Raw genomic sequence first — 25394 nt, 5'->3', positions numbered from 1 at the left:
CTTGTTTTGATTCAAAACCATCTTACTGGTCTTGGTTCCTCTGTAGTTCGTACTGCAGTGGCACAAGAGGTACTATCACTAGTGCTCAAGTTTAGAAACAGCTCTTGTTCAATACAATCCATGTGACTGATAACTTCAAATAAAAATATCAATACTCATGATAACACAATTATTTGCAATACATGATTATGTAGTTTTATTGTCATATGAGCTTAACATGTGAATTTTTTGCACTAATGTTTTTATTGGTAAGATCATAATATGACAATTCACACTAAATATTCTTCAGTAAACACTAAGTATCTTACCTTCTGGGCATCAAATATCTTTCTAAGAAGGAAAGAACCTCTAGTCAAACTTCCTAATTTGGGTAATAGTGTCTCCAGTCACTGGACGATATGACTGTGTCACTAATACACAAAAATACAAAAAGGAAAAGAATGAAAATTTAGTTTCCTAGAGTTCTGAATCTCAATAACAATTTATTTTTATTCAAATAATGACATATTCACAGGTGTACTGAATGTTATTTGTCAGCATATCCAACTTTCCTTTGAGCATGTCCCAGTAGGAGATCCATGAGAGAAGATGTTTATCACTGAGTTGACTATGTTCAGTTTCAAGAGATAAATTTTGTATCCATTATTCTGACCACAGACCAGTTTCAGCTCACCACTGTAGAGACCATTTTATTCACTGCTGATGTAGAGTGAAATCTGAAGTTACCTCATGATGAATGGAGATCATGTAATAGAAATTCACAGTACAAAATATTCAGGGTGACACCATCTATCTATAACCAATCATGTGATACAATGACAATGTTTTTATTGAACATATTTCTTCAGTTTCTTGAGAACCCTTAAATAAGCAACAAAATTTACTTCTGCTTTAGGAAGTAGAATACAACATAAACTTGAAGTTTTAAAAATATGTATTCAGTGCTTTGAGTTTTATAGTGGTAATACAGTTCAACATTACACAGCAGATCTTGCTGCAGTCCCAGGACTTCTGATTGTGCTTAAAGGCCACTTCCAGTAATGTATTCTATAAGCATCTTCCTATGCTGATGTAAACAATTTGTTGGTCATTTTGGACTGTTTACTTCAGAATGCTGGGCACAGAATATAAATTCGTGTGTCTAGTGGTCAAACACAACATTATGCATAATCAAAACATAGTGTTGATGTATAGTGCTTCAGACTAACGACACACTGACCTTTATTACTGTATTTCCTCCCAGAAAAAGAAAATTAGTATGAAAATATTAGTGTCAAAACTACTGCAATATTTTGGAATAAAACAAAACAGCTGGTATAAAAGGAAACTGGTAATAAATAAAACACTGCTACATTAACTACAAAATTAAGATAAATCTGTATCTTTCACAAGAGTAGCATCTCCCGCAACAATTTCTTGATGGTAAATTGTCCAGTGAAGATATCTTCCCCAAAGTTTGTATCCAGATTATTATTAAAATAGAAAAAAACATACACACAATTACAAAATTTACTGACTGTTTACAGCAAAGTATCTTTTTGTGAATATGAAATCACGTAACACCAGCAATAAACTGATTTTGTCTGATATTAGAAGGATTTGACTTAAGTAAGAATACATACAAAACAATAATTTCAAGTACATAGAGAGAGAAAAAATTAGTCATTTCACTGCTTGTACTTAATCTGCAGGTCAGTTTCAAAAATCATAGAAGGGCACACAGGCCCTTAAGCAACTGAAACACATGTATGTATGACAGAAACAGATGCACATAAAACTTCGTTTATTGAGTCTCAATCTATTCACATTAAACAAGCCACATAAGTTCATTCCCATATGTTCAATAAAGTTTTCTAGTTTTTGCATGTTGCTTCTACATTCTTGATCCATCTACATATAGTTGCATCAATATCCTGATTGTAATATTTCTTTCAGTAGTTGTAGGTATTTATGACACGAAAAGATTTTTACACAGCTGAAGCTCTTCAGATTGTGTCACTTTGTTAAATTGCAATAACAATGTTAGTATTTGAAGTTTTTCCAAATTTATAGTGAAAACATCTTTCCTCATTCACTACAATATTTCTTAATTTTAAATCCCACTTTCTTGCACCTTTAATGGACAACACTCAAATTCATTCTTGAAAGCATATTGCTTCATCACTCACAGCCCAAATCACTGCAGATAAACAGCACAGTAGCCAAACACACATCAGATGCAAACATATGCACTTCTGCTGCTTACACTGCTGAATACTTCCTCTTCTGCACACTAGACATATTCATGAGCAGTCAAGAAGTGTAACGTCTGGGAAAGTCCGCCATTTACCCTAACACCTTACACGTACAAAGCACTATCCACATCCTCTTCATATATACTGCATGAAATATTGTAGGCAGAATGTTCATGTTAATACTTAATGTTCTGTCATTTTGCATAGATTAAGTCAAAATTTTATTCACAGTACTTCAAGATGGCACTTCAGTTGTATTGTAAAATACTTCATAACTGAGCATACACTAAGTTTGTGCTTAATTTTATAGAGCACTGTTTCTATAACAGTGGTCGTATTTGTGCACTTTCTGTATTACATTACTTGCATAGTTTGATAAAATTTTACTTTAAAAATTCTAATCAACAATATTACTATTTGTGCATATAAGATGAACACTTGTAACTGCATATCACTCACAGTTTGTTAACTGAAACATGCAAATGTTACAGTGAACCAATTGCTGAATAGTTTAGGTAAAATAGCAGTTCAGACTTTCGAATAACTGTTGAATTACAAATTTTGATAATTATTCCAAATATTTTAGTACCTTTTCTTAAAAACTATATAATTATTTGGATATTCAGATTGCTTTTGTGGATAGATCTCAAAATGTAATACAAAGGAAAACATAGCTATAAAAGAATTCAAACATTAGTGTTTATTCTTTAGTAAACTAATATAGAATGTGACAAATGGGATTTCCAGTGCAGTTCTAGTCCACTATAAATAATAGGATGTTATTAATTAATTCATGAAAAATCAGTACAGTGCTATTGCTTTTTGAAACATGTTCAGCTTCAGCACAATTAGCATCATTGAAAACTGAAAAGTTACCAACAACTAAAAATCAGATTTGCTAATGCCCAGTAATTTATTCACATGAACACAGAAACTGGAGCTGTAGTAAATGATAGAAAAGAAGAGGAAACATGAAGGAGGAATGTTAACAATATGTTTGGAATGTCTCTGAATTAGAGCTGATCTTTGCATTCAAACAATAGTGTTGTGTTGATGACATAACAATCAGTACACAATTCAGGATCAATGGAATAACTTAACAGTACAGTACAAACATTCAGCCTACCTTTCACAAATACTGCAACAAAATAACTGACACTTAGTCAGTCACCTACTTCTGAAAATTATTTCTTACAATGGAGGACAAACAAAACTTATTCAACAACATAGTTAAATGTGTATCCATATTCCCTTACAATAAACAAAACTATTTTCCTAATATTTCAAACCAGGAGTTTAACACTGCCTTGTAGTTCATATTACAATCAAATAATAATTGTTCACAGAACATAAATTTGTATAAATAAAAGTCTTTCAAGTTTTATGAAATTTTAAAAATTTAGGATTGGAATCACTTACTACAGCTACATGTTTGTGTTCCAGTAATGAACTGGGAAATAAAGTGACACAACTTTCCTGAAAAAGAGTTGAAGATAAACATAATACCACTCTTATTTGATTCAGCAGTTATCCACAGGAAGATCATTAACATACACATACCAGAATTGAAATTGAGCATAACAAACACAGTAACTTCTTATTCATGCACTTAATCACTTTTTCTGTTTCCCATTTTCACTTTATTGAAGTTGTAGACTCTGAAAGTGTCTTCTGTCAGTAGACCCATGAGACAGGTATCCACTGTGGTGTAGTATGAACACGTTCAATGGCTTTTTCTAAGGCAGCTATTGTCTCTTCTATATCATTATTAACTATAGTTAAGTCAAAGAAATGCCCATAGGCTTGCCGCAGAAGATCAGATTCCTTCGCTAATCGTTCTAAGCTTCCATCATACTGCAAAGAAAAAGAATAAGATTAAGCAAGATCCTCCACTTAATGGTATAGAGAATGTGTAATACATAAATTCGCCATGTAGACTGCAGCACCATAAAAACACCTCTAATAACTGCAATAAGAAGTGAGTACCTCATATGAAACTGCATTTGTGTGGTATGTAAAAAGCACTATTCTTTTTTTAAAAAAAGATATGACTTGCTTAAATATTAATAGCAAATTGTTACAAAGCCAATATTTTTTCTGTGTAGTGTACATAAATGTTTAAATATTTGAACCAACTGCAGTGTCACTTCTGACATGATACTGATCTCCAACAAAAAAGAAGAAGAAGACGAAGAAAAAAAGAAATAGTAGTGACAACGATCAAAACATAAATTAACTGAAAGAAAAGAAAAATTACTTCACAAAATAGTGATTTGGTGTACATAGTAGGTTTTTGCAGTGCAGAGTAATTTCCATTGAATTCATTTTTATTTCTTAAATGCATTTATTTATTTATTGTGGAACTTGTAACTGATCTTGGAATGTCTATTGAGATTTGTGTGCTCAGTTCAAATAGTATTTGTGCACTTTCTTTATTACATTACTTGCATAGCTTGATAATATTTTACTTTAAAAATTCTAATCAACAATATTACTATTTGTGCATATAAGATGAACACTTGTAACTGCATATCACTCACAGTTTGTTAACTGAAACATGCAAATGTTACAGTGAACCAATTGCTGAATAGTTTAGGTAAAATAACAGTTCAGACTTTCATAATAACTGTTGAATTACAAATTTTTGCTTTTGTGCCTCTATGACATAGATGGACATATCACAGGTGCAACCACTTTGAAAGGGTATCTATTGAGAGATCAGACAAATATATGGTTCCTCAAGAGAGGCAGCAAGCTTTCCAGGAGGTGCAGGAACTCCAGTCTGCAAGACTGACTAATCTGCCCTTATGACATTAGTCAATTGAAAGTAAGTGGAACTACAGCTGTCATACTTCCCGAGGGCATGCAGCTCTACTGGAAGGCTTAATGGTGGTGCCATCCTCTTGGATAAAATATTCTCAATGTAAAATAGCCCCCCATTCAGATTGTGTGTCTCCTCAGGAAGATGATGATGTCAGGAAAACTAATACTGGCAGTCAATGGATCAGAGCATATAATGCTAGTCTTTAAAGGCTGAAATCAGATACAGTGTGAATTAGAGAAGTGTGGTGCCAGGAAGAACAGGACTTCTGGTGCAGGGTTGCCAACACAAAATAGTAGTAAGAAAATAAAATAGAATACTGACTGTGGGAGAGGAGTGAAAGTGGAAACCACCTGGTGGAGTTATGTTTAGAGCACAATTTAATCACTGCTTGTACTTAGTTTAACAATCGAGAAAGATGGTTGTATAAGTGGAAGAGACCTGAAGACACTGAAATAGATTTCATGACCAGATTTTAAACTGCAATAAATTTCCAGAAATAAATGTTGACTCTGACTGTAATTTATTGGCTATGAACTGTAGATTAAAACTGAAGAAACTGCAGAAGGTTAGGAAATTAAATTGATGGGGTCTGGATAAGTTTGGCAGAAAGAGAAGCATCTATATGAATATTAATATCTCAAATGGAAAGCCTGTACTAAGAAAAGAAGGGAGGGCTGAAATGTAGAAGTAATATATAGAGGGGAAACAAACTTGAAGACAATATTACGGGAAGAGCAGAGAAAGAAGCTGAAGATGATGTGTGCAGTATGATACTGAGAGCCTAATTTGACACGACAATGAAAGGCCTAAATCAAAACAAGGTGCCTGGAATAAATGATATTTCCTCTGAATAATCGAGATACTAGACAAAATTATTCAGTCTAATGTACATGGTATACAAACTTCCAGTTTGAAGAAGAATGTAACGATTTCTTTTCCAGAGAATGGTGGTGCAGGCAAGTGTGAATGTTACTGAATAATCAGTTTAAGAAGTCATGGTTGCAAATTATTGATATGAATTATTTACAGAAATATGGCAAAAACCAGTAAAAAATGACCTTGGGGAATATCAGTTTGGGCTCTACAGAAATGTAGGAATATGCAAGGCAATACTGACCATATGACTTATGTTAGAAGATTGGTTAAATAAGATCAAAGCTACATTTATAGCATCAGTAAAAGTAAAGAAAGCTTTTGACAAAGTTGACTCAAATATACTCTTTGAAATTCTCAGTGGGGTGTGGGTGAAGAAAAGGGGACTGGAAATGGAGAGGAGCAAGGATGGGGAAAGGACAGGTGGATGCTTTGGCAGAGAGCGGCACACAGTAAGGGGCTTTGGAAAGGGAGGAGGTGATAGGACAGAGGGGGGCATAAACTATTGTGTGGTGGATGTCGGGACAGTAGGTTACCCTAGGCTGAGGTTGGGATAATTTTGGGAGCATATTGAAGAATATGCTATAAGGGTAACCCCCATCTGCAAAATTCAGAAAAGCTGGTGGTGGATGGCCAGATGGCCCGAGTTGTGAAGCAGCTGTTGAAATCAAGCTTGTTGTGCCACAGGTTGGTCACAGTTTGGCGGTGGGTGTTCATCCTGGTGGACAGCTGGTTAATGGTCATACCAACAAAAAAAGCTACGCAATGATTGGCAGCAGAACAGGTATATATGATATTGCAGTGCTTGTGTTATTCCAAATTACGATGCAAGGTTCCTTTGGACATGCATGATAATTAGGTATAACACAGGTACTGCAATATTGCACAGATCTTGTATTAGATGTCCCTCATTTCAGCACATGACGGCAAATAATCAAAGTCCAGACAAAGGATGTGGTTCACTAGTTCCAGTCCAGGGTGGTATTGTATGAAAAAGGGGCACTCTTCTGCAGCTGGGTCTTTGGGGTGGTGGGAGGATTGTGGGTGGGTGGTAAAACGGCATGGGAAATCTGTTTGCGGACTAGCTGTGGGTGATTGGTCTGTGGATGATATGTCTGCCTGTGAAGGCTTTGGTGAGACTTTCAGCATACTGGGGAAGGGAGTTCTTGTCACTGCAGATACACTGTCCTTTGGTGACCAGGCTGTATCAGAGGGATTTTTTAGTGTGGAAGGGATGGTAGCTATCAGAATGCAGGTACTGTTGGTGGTTGGTGTGTTTAATGTGGATAGAGGTGTGGATAGAGCCATCAGAGAGGGAGGAGGTCAATGCAATGAACCTGAACCTGACCAGGGGTTTGGGGTTTTGGGAGTTTCCAAAGGTTGCCTCTAGATGACCCATAAATAGATTGACACTGAAGAGTGCCATGTGGGTGCCCATCACTGTGCTGTACCTTTCCTTCAAACGTGAAATAGTTCTGTGTTAAGATAAAGTTAGTTAGGTGGTAGGTAGTTAGGAGGTAAGTAGGGTTTCTCCTCTCATCCCATATTTTTCTAATTATGCAATAGAGTGGTATGATTCACAGTATTGAAAGCTTTACTCATATGCAGGAAGTGCCTGTTGGCTTGTGTCCTTTATCTAGCTTTTTAAATACTTCTTGTATAAAAGTTGCTACTGCTGTCATGAAATTACTTTCTCTGGCAATCTTCCAAGTTCTGAAGTGAACAATATTGGCTGCTAGCTTTCTATGTTTGTTTTTATTCCCTTCTTATTCAATCGTAGAATTTCAGTGATTTTCAGCTCAGGGAATTCTCCAAGGCCGAGGGAGCTATTTATTAGGTGTGTCTCAGGCTTCACTGATTCTCTTCTGCATTCCTTTAGAAGCTTACGTGGAATGTCATCCCAGATGCAAGACTTTTTGCTTCAAGTTTTGATATTATTGCCATTAGATCCCTCCCAGTAAGCCACGAATGAAAAAAGATTGGCTAGTGTTTCTAACATTAAAATTGGGTGCCCATCCACGTACTTTATTTGTGTCAATAACACTGAATTTTTGTTTGAATTTCTCACATACCTCTTTTTGGACATTTATTATTTCATGACTTTCTGTTAAAGTTATGCTGTTGTGTTTATGCATTATTTGACAGGTGTATTTGTGACCTTTTCTGAGTAGTTTCTATTTTGTTAAAAAATATTGTAATTTAACATCTCTGAAATTGTTAAAGATGAATAAAATCCGTTGCAGTTGTAACTTCAGATTTACTTTATTTGCATAGACACATGTACATTGTCTGTGTTTCTGGATACAAATCCCATTTTCAAGTGCTACTGTAACAATTATAGAAGACTAGGTAGGACATTAAACAAAATAAAGAAGGCTGTAACCAGGGCTGGCCCCAGCATGCCAAATTTCATGTAGGTTGGGTGTACAGACCACGTACAGGCCAACACTCTGCCTGTCTCAGCTTAGTTCGTTCCTGCCCAGAAGTAGTCAGTACAGCTCGAGATTTCATTTAGTATTATGATGTATCTTTTTATGGTTGGCACAACTCTCTTCTGTATGGCAGAATTGTGGTGTCAGTGCAGCTTAACCTTCACTATTTGTTTTCACAGTTCCAGTGGCTGTTTGCACAAAAAGAGGCAGTCTAGCAATCTGTCGTCACAAACCTTTAACAAAGAATGGGAATGGCAGAAGAGAGGATGGGAAATCTCAATATAAATATGTACATATACTGAAAAGGGGGGGGGGGGGGGGGGGTGAGAGAGAGATCACAAACACCAAGGAGTTGTGTGACATGAACAAAAGTTGGTAGGTGTGCTTCTACATCTGAAAGATGTAGCACCGCTATGAAGATACAGATCAGGTTTGCAGGTCGTGAACATTAGTTACCTTTGAGACTTGATGCAGTGAGCTGATGTTAGTTAAGAGTGCCTATAAGACAACAGAGGTGAAGGTGCCATTATCACCGCATTGAGTTTGTAGACGGTAGTGTGATAAGGCTACAAGAAGCTGGATGTCTCTTGTATAATACACAAACATCTGGCAGGAATGTAACCCCTGTAAATGTTTGCTGGCACCAGTGGTCATGAAAATGTTTGATCGCAACGGTATTGGTCTCTGGACAATCACATGGCAGTACTGAGAGGGAAGATCATTGTGTTCAGAGTAAAGCTATGGCACATAATACTGCAGCTGCAGCAGCAATTTGAGCAGCAGTTGGTACCACGGTGACATAACAAACTCTTATAAATCCGTTACTTCAAGGACAGCTCCGAGCCAGATGCCCTGTGCTGTGCATTCCACCGACACACAACCATCACCATTTGTGACTTCAGTGGCGTCAAGCAGGAGCCCATTTGGAAGGCGTTGTGGAGGTCTGTTGTGTTTTCTCATGAAAGCTGGTTCTGCCTCAGTGCCAGACTTATACAAGGAGTTATGGTTCATGGTGTGATTTTGTACGACAGCAGGAGCATTCTCGAGGTTATCTCACACATCCTGACTGAAAATTTGTCTGTCAATCTGGTGATTAAACCTGCTGTACTGCCATTCATGAACAGCATTCCAGGATGTGCTTTTCAACAGGATACTGCTCGCCCATATACTGCTGTTGTAACCTAGAGTGTCAACATGTTGCCTTGGCCTGCTTGATCATCTGATCTGTCTCCAATCGAGCACATACGGGACATCATCAGACAATGACTCCAGCAACATCCGCAAACAGCATTAACCATCCCTGTACTGACGACTAAGTGCAACAAGCATGAAACTCCATCCCACAAACTGACATCCAGCCCCTGTACAACACAATGCATGCACATTTGCATGTTTGCATTCAACATTCCAGAGGTTACACTGGTTATTAGTGTACCAGCATTTCACATTTGCAGTGGCTTACCTTGCACTTACATTAACCTGTGATCATGCAATGTTAATCACTTTATATGTTACCTAGTCAAATGTATTCCTGAATTTCATTACTCTACATTAATTAATTTTTGGTGAAGCATTTTTTTGCGTCTTTGTATATGTGCCTTGATGGTAAAACATATCTTCTGTGTGCATGTGCACTCACTTATTTGAACCCTTGCTGCGGGACTCAGTTGAACAGCTGCAAGCAAATGGATGGAGAGCACTACATCTGTATGTGCAGCTTGCAGGAATTTTGGCTGGAAGGGAGGTATGCTAGGATGGCCGAGGCAGTTAAGACAATTATTTTAGAGAAGAGGAGCATCCTGGTTTGAGTCCCAGGAGAATCGTCATGAAACAAAAACAAAAAAAAATAAATGAAAATTTTACCAATAGATGGCGCTGTAAGCATCAGAATATGCACACCAACACATGCCCACCAGAACATGTGTTCCTCAGTTTGTGTCTGAGATGCCCACCATGACTGTCTCCATGAAGTTAGTTAGTTACGTGTTCTGCTGATCAATCTCACAGTAACCATTATGATGGGGAATGTGTCAAGTGTATAAGAAATGCACACATGAATGAAGGCCCCCTTAAAAAATTAAAAAAAAAAAAAAAAAAAAAAAAAAAAAAAACACTTGAAATTTTTATTACCAACCCCACCCCCTTAAATGGCACAAAATGCATATATTAAACCTATAGATTTACTTATTCCTATTCAAGAATTCATCTATGGTATAGGAATTGTCAAGGAGATGTGATTTCAATTTATTTTTGAAACTAGTACTGCTATCTTGTCAGACAATTTATTTCATCTGATAATTTATCAAAAAGTTTTACAGCAGCATATTTTATCCTTTTCTGTGCCGAAGATAGTTTAAGTAGAGGATAGTGTAAGTCTGTCTTTCTTCTGGTATTATGAATGTCACTTGTTTTTAAACTGGTCCATATTGTTGAGAACAAATTTCATTACTGAGTAAATGTGTTCTAAGGCTATTGTAAGAATTCCTAACCTTTTAAACAGATGCCTAGAAGATGTGTGACAACGAGCCCCACACATTATTCTAATCATTTTCTTTTGAGCAGTCAATACTTTTTGCCTAAGTGTTGAGTTACCCCAAAATATTATTCCATATGACATCAGAGATTGATAGTATGCAGAGTGTTAGCTTACTAATTTCTATATCCTCAAAATTGGAAATTATTCTGATTGCAAAAGTTGCTGAACCTAGTCACTTTAGAAGATCAAAAATTTGAAATTTTCCAATAAAGATTCTCGTATATACGTACACCCAAAAAATTAGTATGCTCTACCCTGGCTACTGACTTCTGTTGATGTGTTGTATTTATTGAAGGAAATATATTCCTTGCAGCAGAGCAAGCCCATTCACCAGAAACCAATTAATAACTTTTCCAAAGACATTATTTGTGTGCTGGCGTAAGCTGTCACCCACACACCGGACAGCAAAGAGGTTCGAAGAAGATCGATAGTAGATGCAAGCAACGTGCCTATCAGGATCAAGGCCAACTAGAGACTCGCAAGCAACACATTGCCAACACCCTCTCGACTGCTAGTATTTAGATTGCTGCCATGGACCCAAGGGCCCAGCCAGTCAAGTCAGTACCTAGCAATCAGATTAGTGTATGTAGCAAGACTTGCACTTCACTAGCAGTGAGGCTAACATGGACTATTACAGAAGAGCTTGTACCGCAACAACTGGCTGTCAAGTTATGCAACATCTGGTTCTTCTGAATAACAAACCCTGTTAATAAATGCATGCAGTTTGTTTTATGGAAGAGGATACTGGTCATCAAAAAACATCCTCTCCTTGTTTACCATTAGGTACAAGCCTATAGTGACAACGAAATGACACAAAAATTTGTATCATTTTCTATTAGAGTTTCTTTTACTGGATTAATAATGATGCTTGTATCATCAGCAAACATTGTTAGTTTAGCTTCTTGTTTCAGATAAGAAGGGAGGTCATTCACATATATCAAGAACAGAAGGGGACCCATGATTAAACTCTGTGGAACACCTAATGTAATTTCACCCCAGTTAGATGTGCAAACTTCCTTAAATCACTTAAACTATATAAAGAAACTTTTTCCTTCCTGTTCTTCAGATATGACTTATTCCTGTTCTGTAGATACGGCTTAAACCACCCATATGCTGTTCCATTTATACCATAGAATTGTAATTACTGTAACATAATGGCATGGTTCACACAATCAAATGCTATGGATAAATCACAGAAAATTCCTTTTGGTCACATTTTACTATTTAAAGATTCTATTATGTTGACAGTGAAATTGTACATTGCTGTCTCAGTGGAACAGCATTTTTGAAATCTAAACTGTGATTTATTAAGTTCCCATTACTGTTGATATGACTAACCACTCCTGAGTACATTACTTTCTCAACAATTTCTGAAAATGCTGTAACATCTGTGCTGTCCCCTTTTTTGTAGAGAGGCTTGACAATGGCATATTTTAACCTGTCTGGAGAAATACCTGGAGTTAGTGATGCATTATGAATGTGACTCAGAACATAAGCTGCAACCAATACACATTGTTAGAGATGTCATTTACTTCAACAGAACATTTATTTTTCAAAGATTTAATGATTTTCCTTACTTCACAAGAGGTTGTTAAGTGAAAATTAATCTAAGATTTCTCAAAACTGACTCTTCCATCGACTGTTTAGCTTTTTCTTTTGAACTATTCTCACTGCGAAGAATCGTGCATCTTTCACATTAACTGTGACTGTGCATCAGTAGCCCTGCAGAAGTTCCGGACACTCAAGGGTATGAAAAAAGGCACTGGTCTGATGTCTACTAAGTGTCAGGAGAAAATAATTACAAAATTTGAAAAGACAGGTTCCTCGGAAGTGCAGTGTGGCAGAGCGAGAAAAGCAGTTGATCTGACATTTGTCGAAAAGGTACAATAGTATGGATGTGTGCAAGATGGTACTCCTTCGCATATTGAGGAAAGCCAGTGAACAGGCTGCTGCAGAGACATTTCAGAAATGCTAGAATTATCAGCTATCATTTCCCTGGAGCCTGACCATCCAGATCACCTAATCTTGATCCATGTGACTTCTGCTTCTGGAGTTATCTAAAAGATGATGTGTTCAGTACTCCAGTTACAAATGTAGCTGAATTGAAGGCACAATCTGCACAACACATTCTGAATGTGACCCCTGAGACACTTTGACCTGTTGTGGATTTCAACTTGCGGCAGAAAATGGTGGACAGCATATTCAACATGCCTTGCGCCAGTTTCACAACAATTAGAAAAACAAATGTCTTTTCCTTTTTTGCTGTTTTTGGCCCCAGAACAAATAGAAACCAATGTCATTTTGATTTTATGCAGTTTTTGTAATAAGGATAATTAAAAACCAATTTTTCCCATCTGATGTGATTCGATTTTGCTGTGGTAGATGGGCTTATGTAACTGCCGCAACTGTTGACTGCCAAACCTGTATAGTCATTCACATTGAACAGTATGGATGGTGTAGTATGCCAACAGCTGTCATATTGCAACCATCTGTCATTTGCAGCTGACTTTAATTATGGATATCCTGTTACTTTGGATTGTGTACGTCACGTTTTTGGTTTTACACATATCCGTCCAACTGCGATAGGTCACATCTTCGTTGTCATGGTTTTCAATTTTCTATATTTTAGTTTTCTTTATATTTAATATATTTTGCATCATTGTTTTACTTTTGGTATGCAGCCTACATTAATGTTTAATTATTATTTCTTGTCAAATGCATTTGTTGTATTGCACTTCATTTGTTTTAGTGTGATTCTAAGGATTTTCTTAGTATTACTGTTTTAGAACATCTGCATCAGGTTACTTTGTGAGATAGTCTGGGGGTGAGGCATTGATGTTATTAGTAACTGTATTTTCTCAATAGGGAGGTGCCTACTTGTTTTCTGCTCAAGTGTCTATTATCCAGATCTGCTGGGTGTACTCAAGATGCAGCTGCCAGAGCCACTATATGGTAAGCTACTTTTTGCAGATTAGCAACATGCATTTTGATTGTTTGTAACATCATTTTTCCCTTGATGTTGGCTTTATTAAGTCAATGTCACATCCCTGACCATTTGTAGTAGGTCACAAGGTTGTATTATTTTTGTCTATGAGTGTTTATTTATAGATTTAGTCCTGTTTTTCTTTGGTGAGGCCCCATTTACCTTGAGTCTCACTGGCAGACTCCACATTTTTCATGCCTCACCCACACAGGCTGTCTCATACTACTGCAATTTTTTTTTTTATTTTTTGCATGTGATTTGTACAGGTTTGTCATACGCAATATAGGTATGTCCTGTGGTTGGTTTGCAGCCTAGTCTTAATGGCCCCTCTATATTCATTTATTTTGTTTAGTGTGCTACCAAGTCCTTACAAACTGTTACAGTAGCATCTGAAGATAAGATTAGCAGCCTGAAACCTGGGTTGTTGACATGTCTTTATGCAAATAAAGTAACTTCAAAATTAAAACTGCGGCAGATTTTGTTCATCAAGAACAATGCAATTAACAGCTGTGCATGACCCACTAAGAGAATATTATATTGCTTAAGTGCATACATCAATCTTTCATGTTCTCTCTCAGTTCAGTGATTTCAGGAGCAAAATTTTCAGCTTTATGATTTATAGCTGTGTTTCTTTGTGTCTTTTACTAAAAGGCACATATCATGTAAGTGTCACTGAATAACTCACACAAATTATCCCAATTATATCATTCCTTGATGGTCATAACAAAGTAAGGGAAATCAAAGCTCACATAGAAAGATTTAAGTGTTTGTTTTTCCCACGCACTGTTTAAGAGTGGAGTGGCATAGTAGTAGTCTGAAGGTTGTTCGATGGACCCTCTACCAGCCACTTCAAATATGAATTGCAGAACAGTAATGTACATGTAATATCTTCTTAAGTTTATTAAAATTAAATTTTCTCTTATATAAAAATGTATCACTTCTACTTATGTCTACATTCTCTGCATCAAGAGTGATTATGTTTACTTTATCTCTTGTTATGTTTGTGAGAACATGATCAATGCATGTTGGCGTACTGAGTTTATGTGGTTACAGTTAGAACACTGGAGTAAGTTGACATGATGGAAATAATTAATGCTATTATTGAATGAGTCAACGCTGAGGTTTCCAACAAACATCATGTACATTTTATACACTGATGTATTATCTAGCAAGTCCTCTAAACAATTCAAAAATTATTCTATGCCTTGTGACCCATACAGAGCTGCTATAATCAAACCTTTAAATACCGTACAGGTGGCAACAAAAACTAATGAGTCATGTAACATGTGCATTTAAATTACCAAAGCAAGCTTCAGTTCACACATGCACCTCTGAATGATACAAAACATAGATTATAATCATGCATTGATTAAACCCACATAAAGATATCATTCTAACGCTCTGAAGGAACCCTAGATAGTACTAGGATTATATCTTTTGAAGGAGATCTAATTGTTCAATGATGAAATGGGAAAACAACAGAGAATTTTGTTATTAAGAAAAAGCACCATCACACAGCGCCCAGTATGCCCAAAATTCTCTACAAGGTGCGACAATGAAGTAATCAAACTGATTTTCTTTGCAAGATGTGGCAACCCTGAAGGCTTGCATATCCACAATATCTTTGACCTTGGTCTATAAGCTGCTTCAAGTCCAAGCGGCACATCGATGCAACTGCTCAGTCATGAGTTGTGCTGTAAGAAGTAAACACGTGTTTGTGTCTCTTGTCACAGAAATGGAACCGCATAATACTGTGCAACGGTAAGCCATTTCTTTTCACATTAAATTGGGTGAAAACGTGACGACAACTTACGGTAAGCTTCAGAAGGCTTTTAGAGAGGAGGTTATGTCAAGGGCAGAGAGACCTGTGAAATTTGGTTGAACATGTTTTCCAAAAACTGTTTTGAACAGATAGTTACACAAGCCAAGTGCAACAGGAATATTTTACATGTCATAGCTACAAACAGGCATTATCTTATTGATGGTGTCAGTATAGAGACAGGGATTACTGATCATGATGTCATCACAGCAATGATGATTACTGAAATTAATAAATCAATCAAGAAGCTCAGGAGATTATTTTTTGCTAGAAAGCGCAAGTAAGCACTTGTTAGCATTCCACTTATACAGTGAATGGACATCATTTATTTCCGGTAGGACAGACACAGAGGAATACTTGTCAAAGCATAAACAGATTGTAAATCACATTCTAGAGAAGTAAGTATGAGTGAGTGCATAAAGGACTGACAAAATTCAGAAAATTCTGAGGTAACAAAGACTGTTGCACTCTTAGTTCAAAAGAGATTGCGCACAGGCAGTAGGCAAAAATTTGAGGTTCATGCGCCTGTAAAAAGAGTGATGCACAACACATACAACAACTACAACTGACATACTTTCACAAAAGATCTTGTCAAGAATGCAAGAAAATTCTGATCCCACCGAAACTTGCTAAGTGGATAGAAGATCACTTGTTGATGAGTCTGCTGTGGCAATAGAAGGTACCAAAAGGAAATATCAAGTTTCAATTTTGCATTAAGAAATTGTTCACACTGGAAAATCATGTAAACATACGGCTATCTGACCATCACACAGACTCCCTTATGGCATAGATGGCCTTGGCATAGAGAAGCAACTAAAAAAGAGTTGAAAACAAGCAAGTTGCCAAGTCCAGATGGACTCCCAATTCGATTTTACAAGGTGTACAGTTTCTTAACTTAGCTTGCATTTATTGTGGATCTGTTGCCTTGCACAAAGTCCCAATGCACTGAAAAAAAGTGAAAGTGACTCCAGTATATAAGGTTAAGAGAACAGATTCACAAAATTACATAACATATCCTTAATGTCAGTTTGCTGCAGAATTCCTGAACATATTTTCAGTTCGAATGTAATAAATTCTCTTGAGAAGGAAAAGTTTCTGTCCGCAAATCAGCATGGTTTTAGGAAGCATCACTCATGTAATACTCAGCTTGCCCTTTCCTCACATGATATCCTAGGAACCAAGCACGAAGGGCAACCGACAGATTCCATATTCCTATTCTGAAAGTCATTTGACACAGTGCCCCTTTGCAAACTGTTAACAAAGGTACAAGCATAAGGAACAGGTTCTTAAGTAATAGAACACAGTACACTGTTCTCGACAGTTACTCTTCATTCACATAAATGGTATTGTCAGGAGAGCTCCTGGAAAGTGTGTTAGGACCACTATTATCCTCTATATACATAAATGATCTGAAAAATGTAGGCTAATGCAGACAAGTAGGAAAAACAATTTGGTAATGTTCGAATACAGTTATTAGTAAGTGCTGCTTAACACAATCAAGTTGATTAAATATTTTGGTATCACGTTGCAAAGTGACATGAAATGGAATGAGCTAAATCAACATAATTGCCATGTGAGTTGAAATGAATGAACCATATTTGTGTATCCAAGTCGAAGAACAATGCCACCAGTAATGATAGACAAGACATCATCATCAGCCTCCTGAAATATTTTGCCAGCAAGGAAAGCTTTCTGTGGCAAAAGATGTAAAAATGAGATGGGATGAGTTGCACCTGTACAGGGAAAAAGGGAATATTTTCCAATCAAAGATTGTAAGAATGCAATGCACTGTAGCCAACATACAGTGAAGAGCACTGTTATAGACCAAAATATCCCAAGGCAACCGACCATGTCACTTTTTTTGGACTGTGTATAGTGTCACAGCAAACATACATGAGGATTTTCTCAGTTATATTGTGGTTAAAAATTTATTGTGGTCAGCTAATAGACCAGAAGACATGGAAAACAACTGTAAATGTACAAGTTGTTCAAGAAATTTGTATCACAGTACTCTCGTGATTTAATCGCAATTCCATGGCAATTCCTTCACAGTTACTGTGGATTTACTGACAATTTCCTTGCATGAAACCTGAATATGGCAAATACTCTTAAGAAATAATTATACATCTAATAAAGGAAAAATTAAAGATAATGACATTGCCAAGTGGGATGATCAACACTAATATTCCTCTTGTTAATTACAACAGATAAAAATACTGTAATGCTGTGAACTTGCTGATCACAAGCACAAGCACATATCAAATACTTACGTCAGCAAGGTTCTGAAGCACAGGGGCAGCAATGAAAACTACATATGGTGCAAATTCGGCTGTTCTTAATACTTTAAGAGCTTGTGGTTCCACATCTAAAATGGCCATTCTTCCTTCTTGGTGAATTTTCCTGATTGTCTCCAGTTTTGTACCATACATTGCATCTTCATGTGTCCCTAATGAAATCAAAATCATGCATATTTTGGTTGATAAACATCAATTTGCACATAAATAACTGCTGAAGATAAATTACATTTATAGTGAATTACGTAATAAGTTTTGCTTTTTTCTTTCTATATTCTCTGACAAAAATCTTTGATAACTGTAAATAATTACAGGCTCATTTAAATTCAGTTAAATATCATTAGCCTTGTCTATATAAAAATTCACTGTAAAATGCCATTAACTGTAAACATTTTTTGAGTTCCAGAAAGTTAAAATAACAACAAGCACATATCATCAAGTAAATGCATAGTTCAAATTTATAACATTGCCCTCACCATCACAAGTACAAATTCTTTAAAAGTCTACCTGCTGAATTAGTAACGTTCTGTGGAGAGGTCTGTGTAGTTCAGATAAGCTGGAGGGGAGGTTTTAGTGGTATGGGTTATGAAGCAGCCATTGAATTCAAGCATGTTGTGCCACTGGGTGGTCAATGTTGTTTTTGGCCTCAATCTGGTGGTGGTTGGTTTGGTTGTCATGCCGACATAAAAATTTGTGCAGTGACTGCAGCAGAGTTGACATTGCCATGGTTGCTTTCGCAGGTGACCCTGCCTCTGATGGGGCAGAAGGAGACTGTCAGGATTGTAGTAGGAAATGCTGAGTGGGTGGATCAGGTAGGTCTCGCACTTGGATCTTCCACAGGAATATAATCGCTGTAGCAAGGGGCGGAGAGTGGGAGGGGCATAAGGATGGACTAGGATGTTGTGTAGGTTGGGTGGGTGATGTAATGCCGCTATAGGAGGTGGTGGTAAGGGTCTTCAGTGGGTGTCCCTCTTTTCTGGGCAAGGTAATAAATAATCACAGCCCTTGCGAAGGTTACAGTGATATTGGATGATGACAGGGGTGCTCTTTTGTATTTGAGTCTTGGGGGTGGTGGGAGAACTACAGATGTCTGACGATATGATACAGGAAATATTTTTGAGAACTAGGCTGGATAGTGGGGGCGGGGGGAGTTTTGTGTCCATCTCTGAATGCCTTAATTAGACCTTCAGTGCGTAATGGGCAAGAGAATTCTTGTCACTGCAGATATGCTGCCCATGAGTGCCCTGGCTGTATGGGAGTGATTTTTTGGTAGAACGGGTAACAGCTATCAGAATACACGTACTGTTGGTGGTTAGTAAGTTTCATACAGAGAGGTAGAGGTCAATGTCCATGAAGGTGGCATCTTGGGTTAAGCAAGACCAGGTGAAGTGTGTTGGGGGAGAGGAGCACAGGTTATTTCAGGATTAATTTCCTCTCTATAGCAGTTGAAAGTTCTTGGCAAATTAAATCACTGTGCAAGACTGAGACTCAAACATAGAACACTGTCCTTGTTCTGCCAACTGAGGTCCAGGGCCCAGGCCATGACTACTTAACTGCCCTCACTGCCTTATTTCCACAAGTACCTATCTCTTATCTTCCAACAATACAGAAGTTCTTTGGCATACCTTTCAGGACTAGCACTCTTGTAAGAAAGGATACTGGGGTAACAAAAATCTCACAATTCTTTCTAAAAGAGCTAGCTAACTATTGGCATCAAGTAGCTATTAGGATCCAATTTAAATTTTATACAATATCTGTCTTGAGACCAAATGATGCTTTCAAAAGTTATCTGTTGTATATCCCCCCCCCCCCCCCCCCCCCCACACACACACACACATGCACACATTTTTACATGCCTGTGTACTGAACTAGAGCATCTTTAACAACTTCCAAAGTTGGTAAACTTGATGTATTAATACATAATATAATTCTATATACAAAGAGAGTAACTTGTTCTCGAAAGAACAGTTACTGTTGATGACCGTGCAGCTTTTCCCTGGAATAAATGATGACTAACTGGAAACCTGAGCTGCCGACAGGTGGTGTTGATATACCTCGATGTGGACAGCTGAAAATGTGTGTCCCGACCGACTCGAACCCGGGATCTCCTGCTTACATGGCAGACGCTCTATCCATCTGAGCCACCAAGGACACAAATGAATAGCGCGACTGCAGGGACTTATCCCTTGCACGCTTCCCGTGAGACTCACATTCCCAACTGTCCACAATTCTACATATGTATTGTACCTTGTAGACATTTGCCCAACCACTCATTACTCGCGCACGCTTTGGCGATTCCCGTAAGAGTTTGGGCAACCTGTGCGCATTCGCACAGACGAAGGTCAATGGCTGGGTAGCCTTTAACTATATATACAAAGACAGTAACTTGCTCTCAAAAGAACAGTTACTGTTGATGACCGTGCAGCTTTTCCCTGGAATAAATGATGACTAACTGGAAACCTGAGCTGCCAGTTAGTCATAATACAATTGTTCTTTTCCATACACTGGAATATGCTAATGTTTCTTCTGATGAGCAGAGGTGGGAAATCATATTCTCACTCATTTGTCTCAAACTTAGTGTAACATTTCATCATGACTCTTAAGTTCCATTCAGCTGCAGATTCTACAGCCAGTGAATAATACGATTCTTCCGTGTCCCATAAAATGCTCAATTCTTTTGGTTTCTTATAACATCCTCAAAGCTGTTACGTAGAATATTTGTTATTTTCACTTTACCTTCAGGTACCCTTCATCATCTCATTTTGTTCATTTATTGTGTGTGCTTCGCTTGTCTTAACACACACACCCAAAGTAATGCTCATTTTATTTGCTGATTTTATTCAGCCACTTTGCTATGGTCAACAGGCACATAAACAAGATTAAAAACATATGTATTTAGCACTGTTAAGTCAAGAACACGAAAGTTGTATAAAAAACGGTAGTACATGAGTGATGATCTTTGAAAAACAAAGAAAGTGTTAAATAGAAAATAATAATACAATATTTTGGAGGATAGGCAAGTAACATGTGGAATGATTCGGCTTCTGTCTCAACAGAAGCAGGCAATAAGTTCCCAACAACTGGACAGGGAAGAAAAGCAAAGTATAGTTTAATGTTAAAAATGAGTGCTGCTGATACTTTTATAATCAGTAGGGCTTTTTTTGGTCTTCTCTGCATTGAAGCTATGGCACCATGTGTCATATTCTCAAGACCCTACCACACTTCATAAGCAGTAATGATGAAATACACAGCATAAAGTCAGCACAGACACCATCACTGCTTCTGAAGTAATTTCTGACATTATAAAAAGTTTGTTGCACAATAGAGATGTTGATTCACCAGTTTCCATGAAGTAAGAGATAAAAGAATATTGCAAAAATTGTAAAATTAGGGATGTTGGGGAGGGGGGGAGGACCAATGAAAAGTCATAAGCTAATAAGGTACAATTATTGTTTGTGATTTCTAAGTAGTCACCATGAATAACTTCAAGTACATTCAGCTGAACAGCAGAAGTAATAATACTTCCTATACTATTGGACCACTGTGGCAAAGCTATGCAGTCCGGCAACAAGTGAGGCAACCACATGTAACTCCAGTGCTGCATGTTCGAACAAGTGCTGGTAATACTGAAATGGTCCCCATATGACTAGTGACACACATGATTGGGGCAGTCGAGCTGCACTGCCAACAGATCAGCTGAGCCAATGTAGCCGTGTGTGTGTGTGTGTGTGTGTGTGTGTGTGTGCGCACATGCGTGTGTACAGCAAACAAACTATGTGAACATATACATTATCTGATACTCACCGTATTCTAAATATTCATTTGCTGCTATGTCTGCCATCATTTCATCATGTGACACAAAGTAATAATTTCTACCATTTTCTTCATCATTTCTTGGTGGCCTCGTTGTATCTGAAATTCAAAATCAGTAATAGCATTACTGCATTTTTCTCTTACATAGGTTATTATTTTCTGCATTCAGTGATAAGTAACCTACACATTTAAAAACAGATATGCGAAAAATCAGTTATGATTTTGAAGCACAAAAAATTTCATGTAGATTCAGTATTCTGTTCTTATTATGTTACATTCATCAAGGGTCACTCAGTGCGTCCATAGAAAATAAAACTTTCTGCTTTATAAAAGACTATCTTTATATCACCTCAAAGTAACCTCCCTAGTTTCATCATCTATCCATCTTTATATGCTCTGCCAAGCAGCTTCTAGGAAGATGGTTAAGAATGTTTCGAGGTCTAAAAGTAATGTTCACAGATAGTTCTTTTATGCTGACAACAGAAATAAATCACCTGGGACAAGAACAGGACCCAATGTAGATACAAGGGTATCAAGATCCAAAACTCTTAAAAATGTGTGTTTTGTCTAATACAGGCTAGAATCTCATTATGTGAAACATGATTCCATATAGGTCTCACTTTGAGCACTTATTGCAAATTATTTCAAAAAGGCGGAAATTTAAGCGAGAGGGGATGTGGACAAACTGAAAGAACCAGAGACTGTAGACAGTTTCACAGGGAGCATTAGGGAACGATTGACAAGAACAGGGGGAAAGAATACAGTAGAAGAAGAATGGGTAGCCTTGAGTGATGAAATAGTGAAGGCAGCAGAGGACCAAGTACGAAAAAAGATGAGGGCTAGTAGAAAGCCTTGTGTAAAACAAGAGATACATTGAATTTAAATGAAGTAAAGAAGGAATACCAAAATGCAGTAAATGAGGGAGGCAGAAGAGAAATGAAATGTCTAAAAAATGAGATACAGGAAGTGCAAAATGTCTAAGCAGGAATGGCTAGAGGACAAATGTAACAACGTAGAAGCATATATCAGTAGTGGTAAGATAGATGCTGCTTACAGAAAAAGCAGTAGAGGAAAGCAAAGAAAAATTTGGAGTAGTAATTAAAGTCCAAGGAGAAGAAATAAAAACTTTTGAGGTTTTCTGATGATGTAATTCTCTCAGAGACAGCAAAGGACCTGGAGGAGCAGTTGAGCGGAATGGACAGTGTCTTGGAAGGAGCATATAAGATGAACATCAACAAAAGCAAAACGAGGATAATGGAATGTAGTCGAATAAAATCTGGTGATGCTGAGGGAATTAGATTAGGAAACGAGACACTTAAAGTAGTAGATGAGTTTTGCTATTTGGGCAGCAAAATAAATGTGTTGGTCGAAGTAGGCTGGATATAAAATGAAGACTGGTAATGGCAGGAAAAGCATTTTTGAACAAGAGAGAATTGTTAACTTTGAGTATAGAACTAAGTGTCAGGAGGTCTTTTCTGAAAGTATTTGTGGGGAGTGTAGCCATGTATGGAAGTGAAACATGGACAATAAACGGTTTAGACAATAAGAGAATGGAAGCTTTTGAGATGTGATGCAACAGACGAATGCTGAAGATTAGATGGGTAGATCACATAACTATTGAGGAGGTACCGAATAGAATTGAGGAGAAGATAAATTTGTGGTACAACCTGCCTACAGGAAGGGATTTGTTGGTAGCACACATTCTGAAGCATCAAGGGATCATCAATTTAGTACTGGAGAGAAGTGTGGGTGGTAAAAATTGTAGAGGGAGACCAGGAGATGAATACAGTGAGCAGATTCAGAAGAATGTAGGTTGCAGTAGTTACGTGGAGATGAAGAGGCTTGCGCAGGATAGGGTAGCATGGAGAGCTGCATCAAACCAGTCTTGGGATTGAATGACCCTTTGTGATCCAAGGTTCTACTTTTTAATATGGAAAGCTTAAGAAAGTTTGCAGGTGCATCCCCATGTGTGGAAGTAGACTTCTATTTAATTAACCCTTTTCTGGTTATTTAAGGAAGTGTTGAGGTTTAGTGAGCATGCATGCGTTCGGAAGGCAGAAGCATTGTTACAGGTCCTGGAGCCACTAGCTAGTGGGAGATAGTATTTAATGGAGAATGCCAACTTGGTGAGGTCTAATTGAAGCAAATAAATTCCCCATTTGTTTCCAGTGAACTCTGACCAGTTTTCTCTGTGGAGATTATTAGCAGAAGTTGCTAGGAGCATGAGGTGGTCTATGAGCTGTGTATGCATTATCCAGTCCAGCAGTCAGATCATGGAATCTTTCTGAAAGTAGATGAATTGCTACAGGGCATTTATTATTGATATACTAGTAATGACAATGGTAATTCTATTTTGCAGGCTGAGATGTGGCAGTGATATGTAATCACGGGCTACGCACGCTGTTGATGTACTTGTTTCTGTAAACATAAGAACTGAGCAACAGGAGCAGAGGTTAGAACAGGTGTATGGGTGTGTTTGACTATTTAAAAGTGTTTGGCGAAAACCACATGTTGATCAGAGTTTTAGATCATGAACCATTTCAGTTTCAATTAAACACAAAAATCATAATTTGTAATACCACGTAAAGGCAAGAGGTGACAATGTTGTACTGGTGGGATGACAGTACACCAAAGGATCATCATGGCAGGCTTTGGAGCAGATTTACAGAAAATCGTTGGAGAGCTGAAAGCACAATCTCAAGGTTAAAACACAAATTCCAAGGGCAGACATTCCTTGGCAACCAGCATATGGGTGAGTCCTAGGAATGAATAACCAAGGAGAGAAAAATATTCCATCAGAAACACACACATTATAGAATAAGAATGCAGCAAGAATTATTTTAGAGTGTGTTCCGAAAAAGTTTTCACTTGGGAAACAAACGTAGGGCACTAGCATTTTGATAAGTAAATAATTATTTAAGTCACTTGTGTTATGTCACAGCAGACTCAAAAGTTGTAGGTCAGAGTGACAGACCATTGTGTGGAACAGGCCTACCTACCTCAGACTGGTTATATCAAAAGCTTGGCATCTCTTCATTTCATATCAATAATACAGAGTACATACAGTTGTGTAGTCAGTGATTTTAATATTTTTGCTGGTGATAAAAAGAGCCATGGTTAACTGAATAAAAATTATGACGCATCATACGATATCACTTAACCATGTCGGTAAGTTCAATGAGGTTAATTATCCAGTTGTGTACAGGCTCATGGTTGCTGCCACTTGTCGATAATGACCATACGGTTGTGACTATGGGATTAGCATATTTTGTGTCTTGAAGATATTGTGTGACTTAATACCAGCAGATCCAAAACTATACTAATGGTTTGTGTCTTCAGTCCCGTGTACCAGAGCAGCAGAATGTTTGTAGTGTTATGTGCAAGTAACTAATTCGGTAGGGCAGAATTGTCTTGTCAGTCAGAATTAGCTGAACTGCGATGAATCCTATTGTCAACTTTGCATGGATCTACACTGTAATTGGACAGGTAAATATACTGCTCACTGTGTGGCAGCAGGAGAACACACACATAAAAAAAGGTTATATTTATGCAAGCTTTTGGAGCCAGTGATTCAGTCTTTCCTTCT

The 25394-nt window shown here is 37.4% G+C and overlaps 1 protein-coding gene across 3 annotated transcripts in view; it reads right to left on the bottom strand.

The window, feature by feature from the left end:
• Window positions 1-462: 462 nt before the first annotated feature.
• Window positions 463-25394, bottom strand: part of LOC124610289 (peripheral plasma membrane protein CASK) — a 667578-nt gene continuing 642646 nt past the window's right edge. For all 3 annotated transcript variants that reach the window (XM_047140147.1, XM_047140146.1, XM_047140148.1), the window contains 3 exons: window positions 21800-21907; window positions 17972-18147; window positions 463-4088 (listed from right to left, as the gene is read on the bottom strand). In XM_047140147.1, the coding sequence (XP_046996103.1) occupies window positions 3909-4088; window positions 17972-18147; window positions 21800-21907 (464 nt within the window). In that variant the 3' untranslated portion in view covers window positions 463-3908. The remainder of the gene's footprint in view (window positions 4089-17971; window positions 18148-21799; window positions 21908-25394) is intronic.

This window comes from Schistocerca americana, chromosome 1 (genome assembly GCF_021461395.2).
Source record: "Schistocerca americana isolate TAMUIC-IGC-003095 chromosome 1, iqSchAmer2.1, whole genome shotgun sequence".
Taxonomy (NCBI): domain Eukaryota; kingdom Metazoa; phylum Arthropoda; class Insecta; order Orthoptera; family Acrididae; genus Schistocerca; species Schistocerca americana.
Note: the sequence above shows the minus strand (reverse complement) of the source record. Positions and strands in the feature narration are given on the sequence as shown.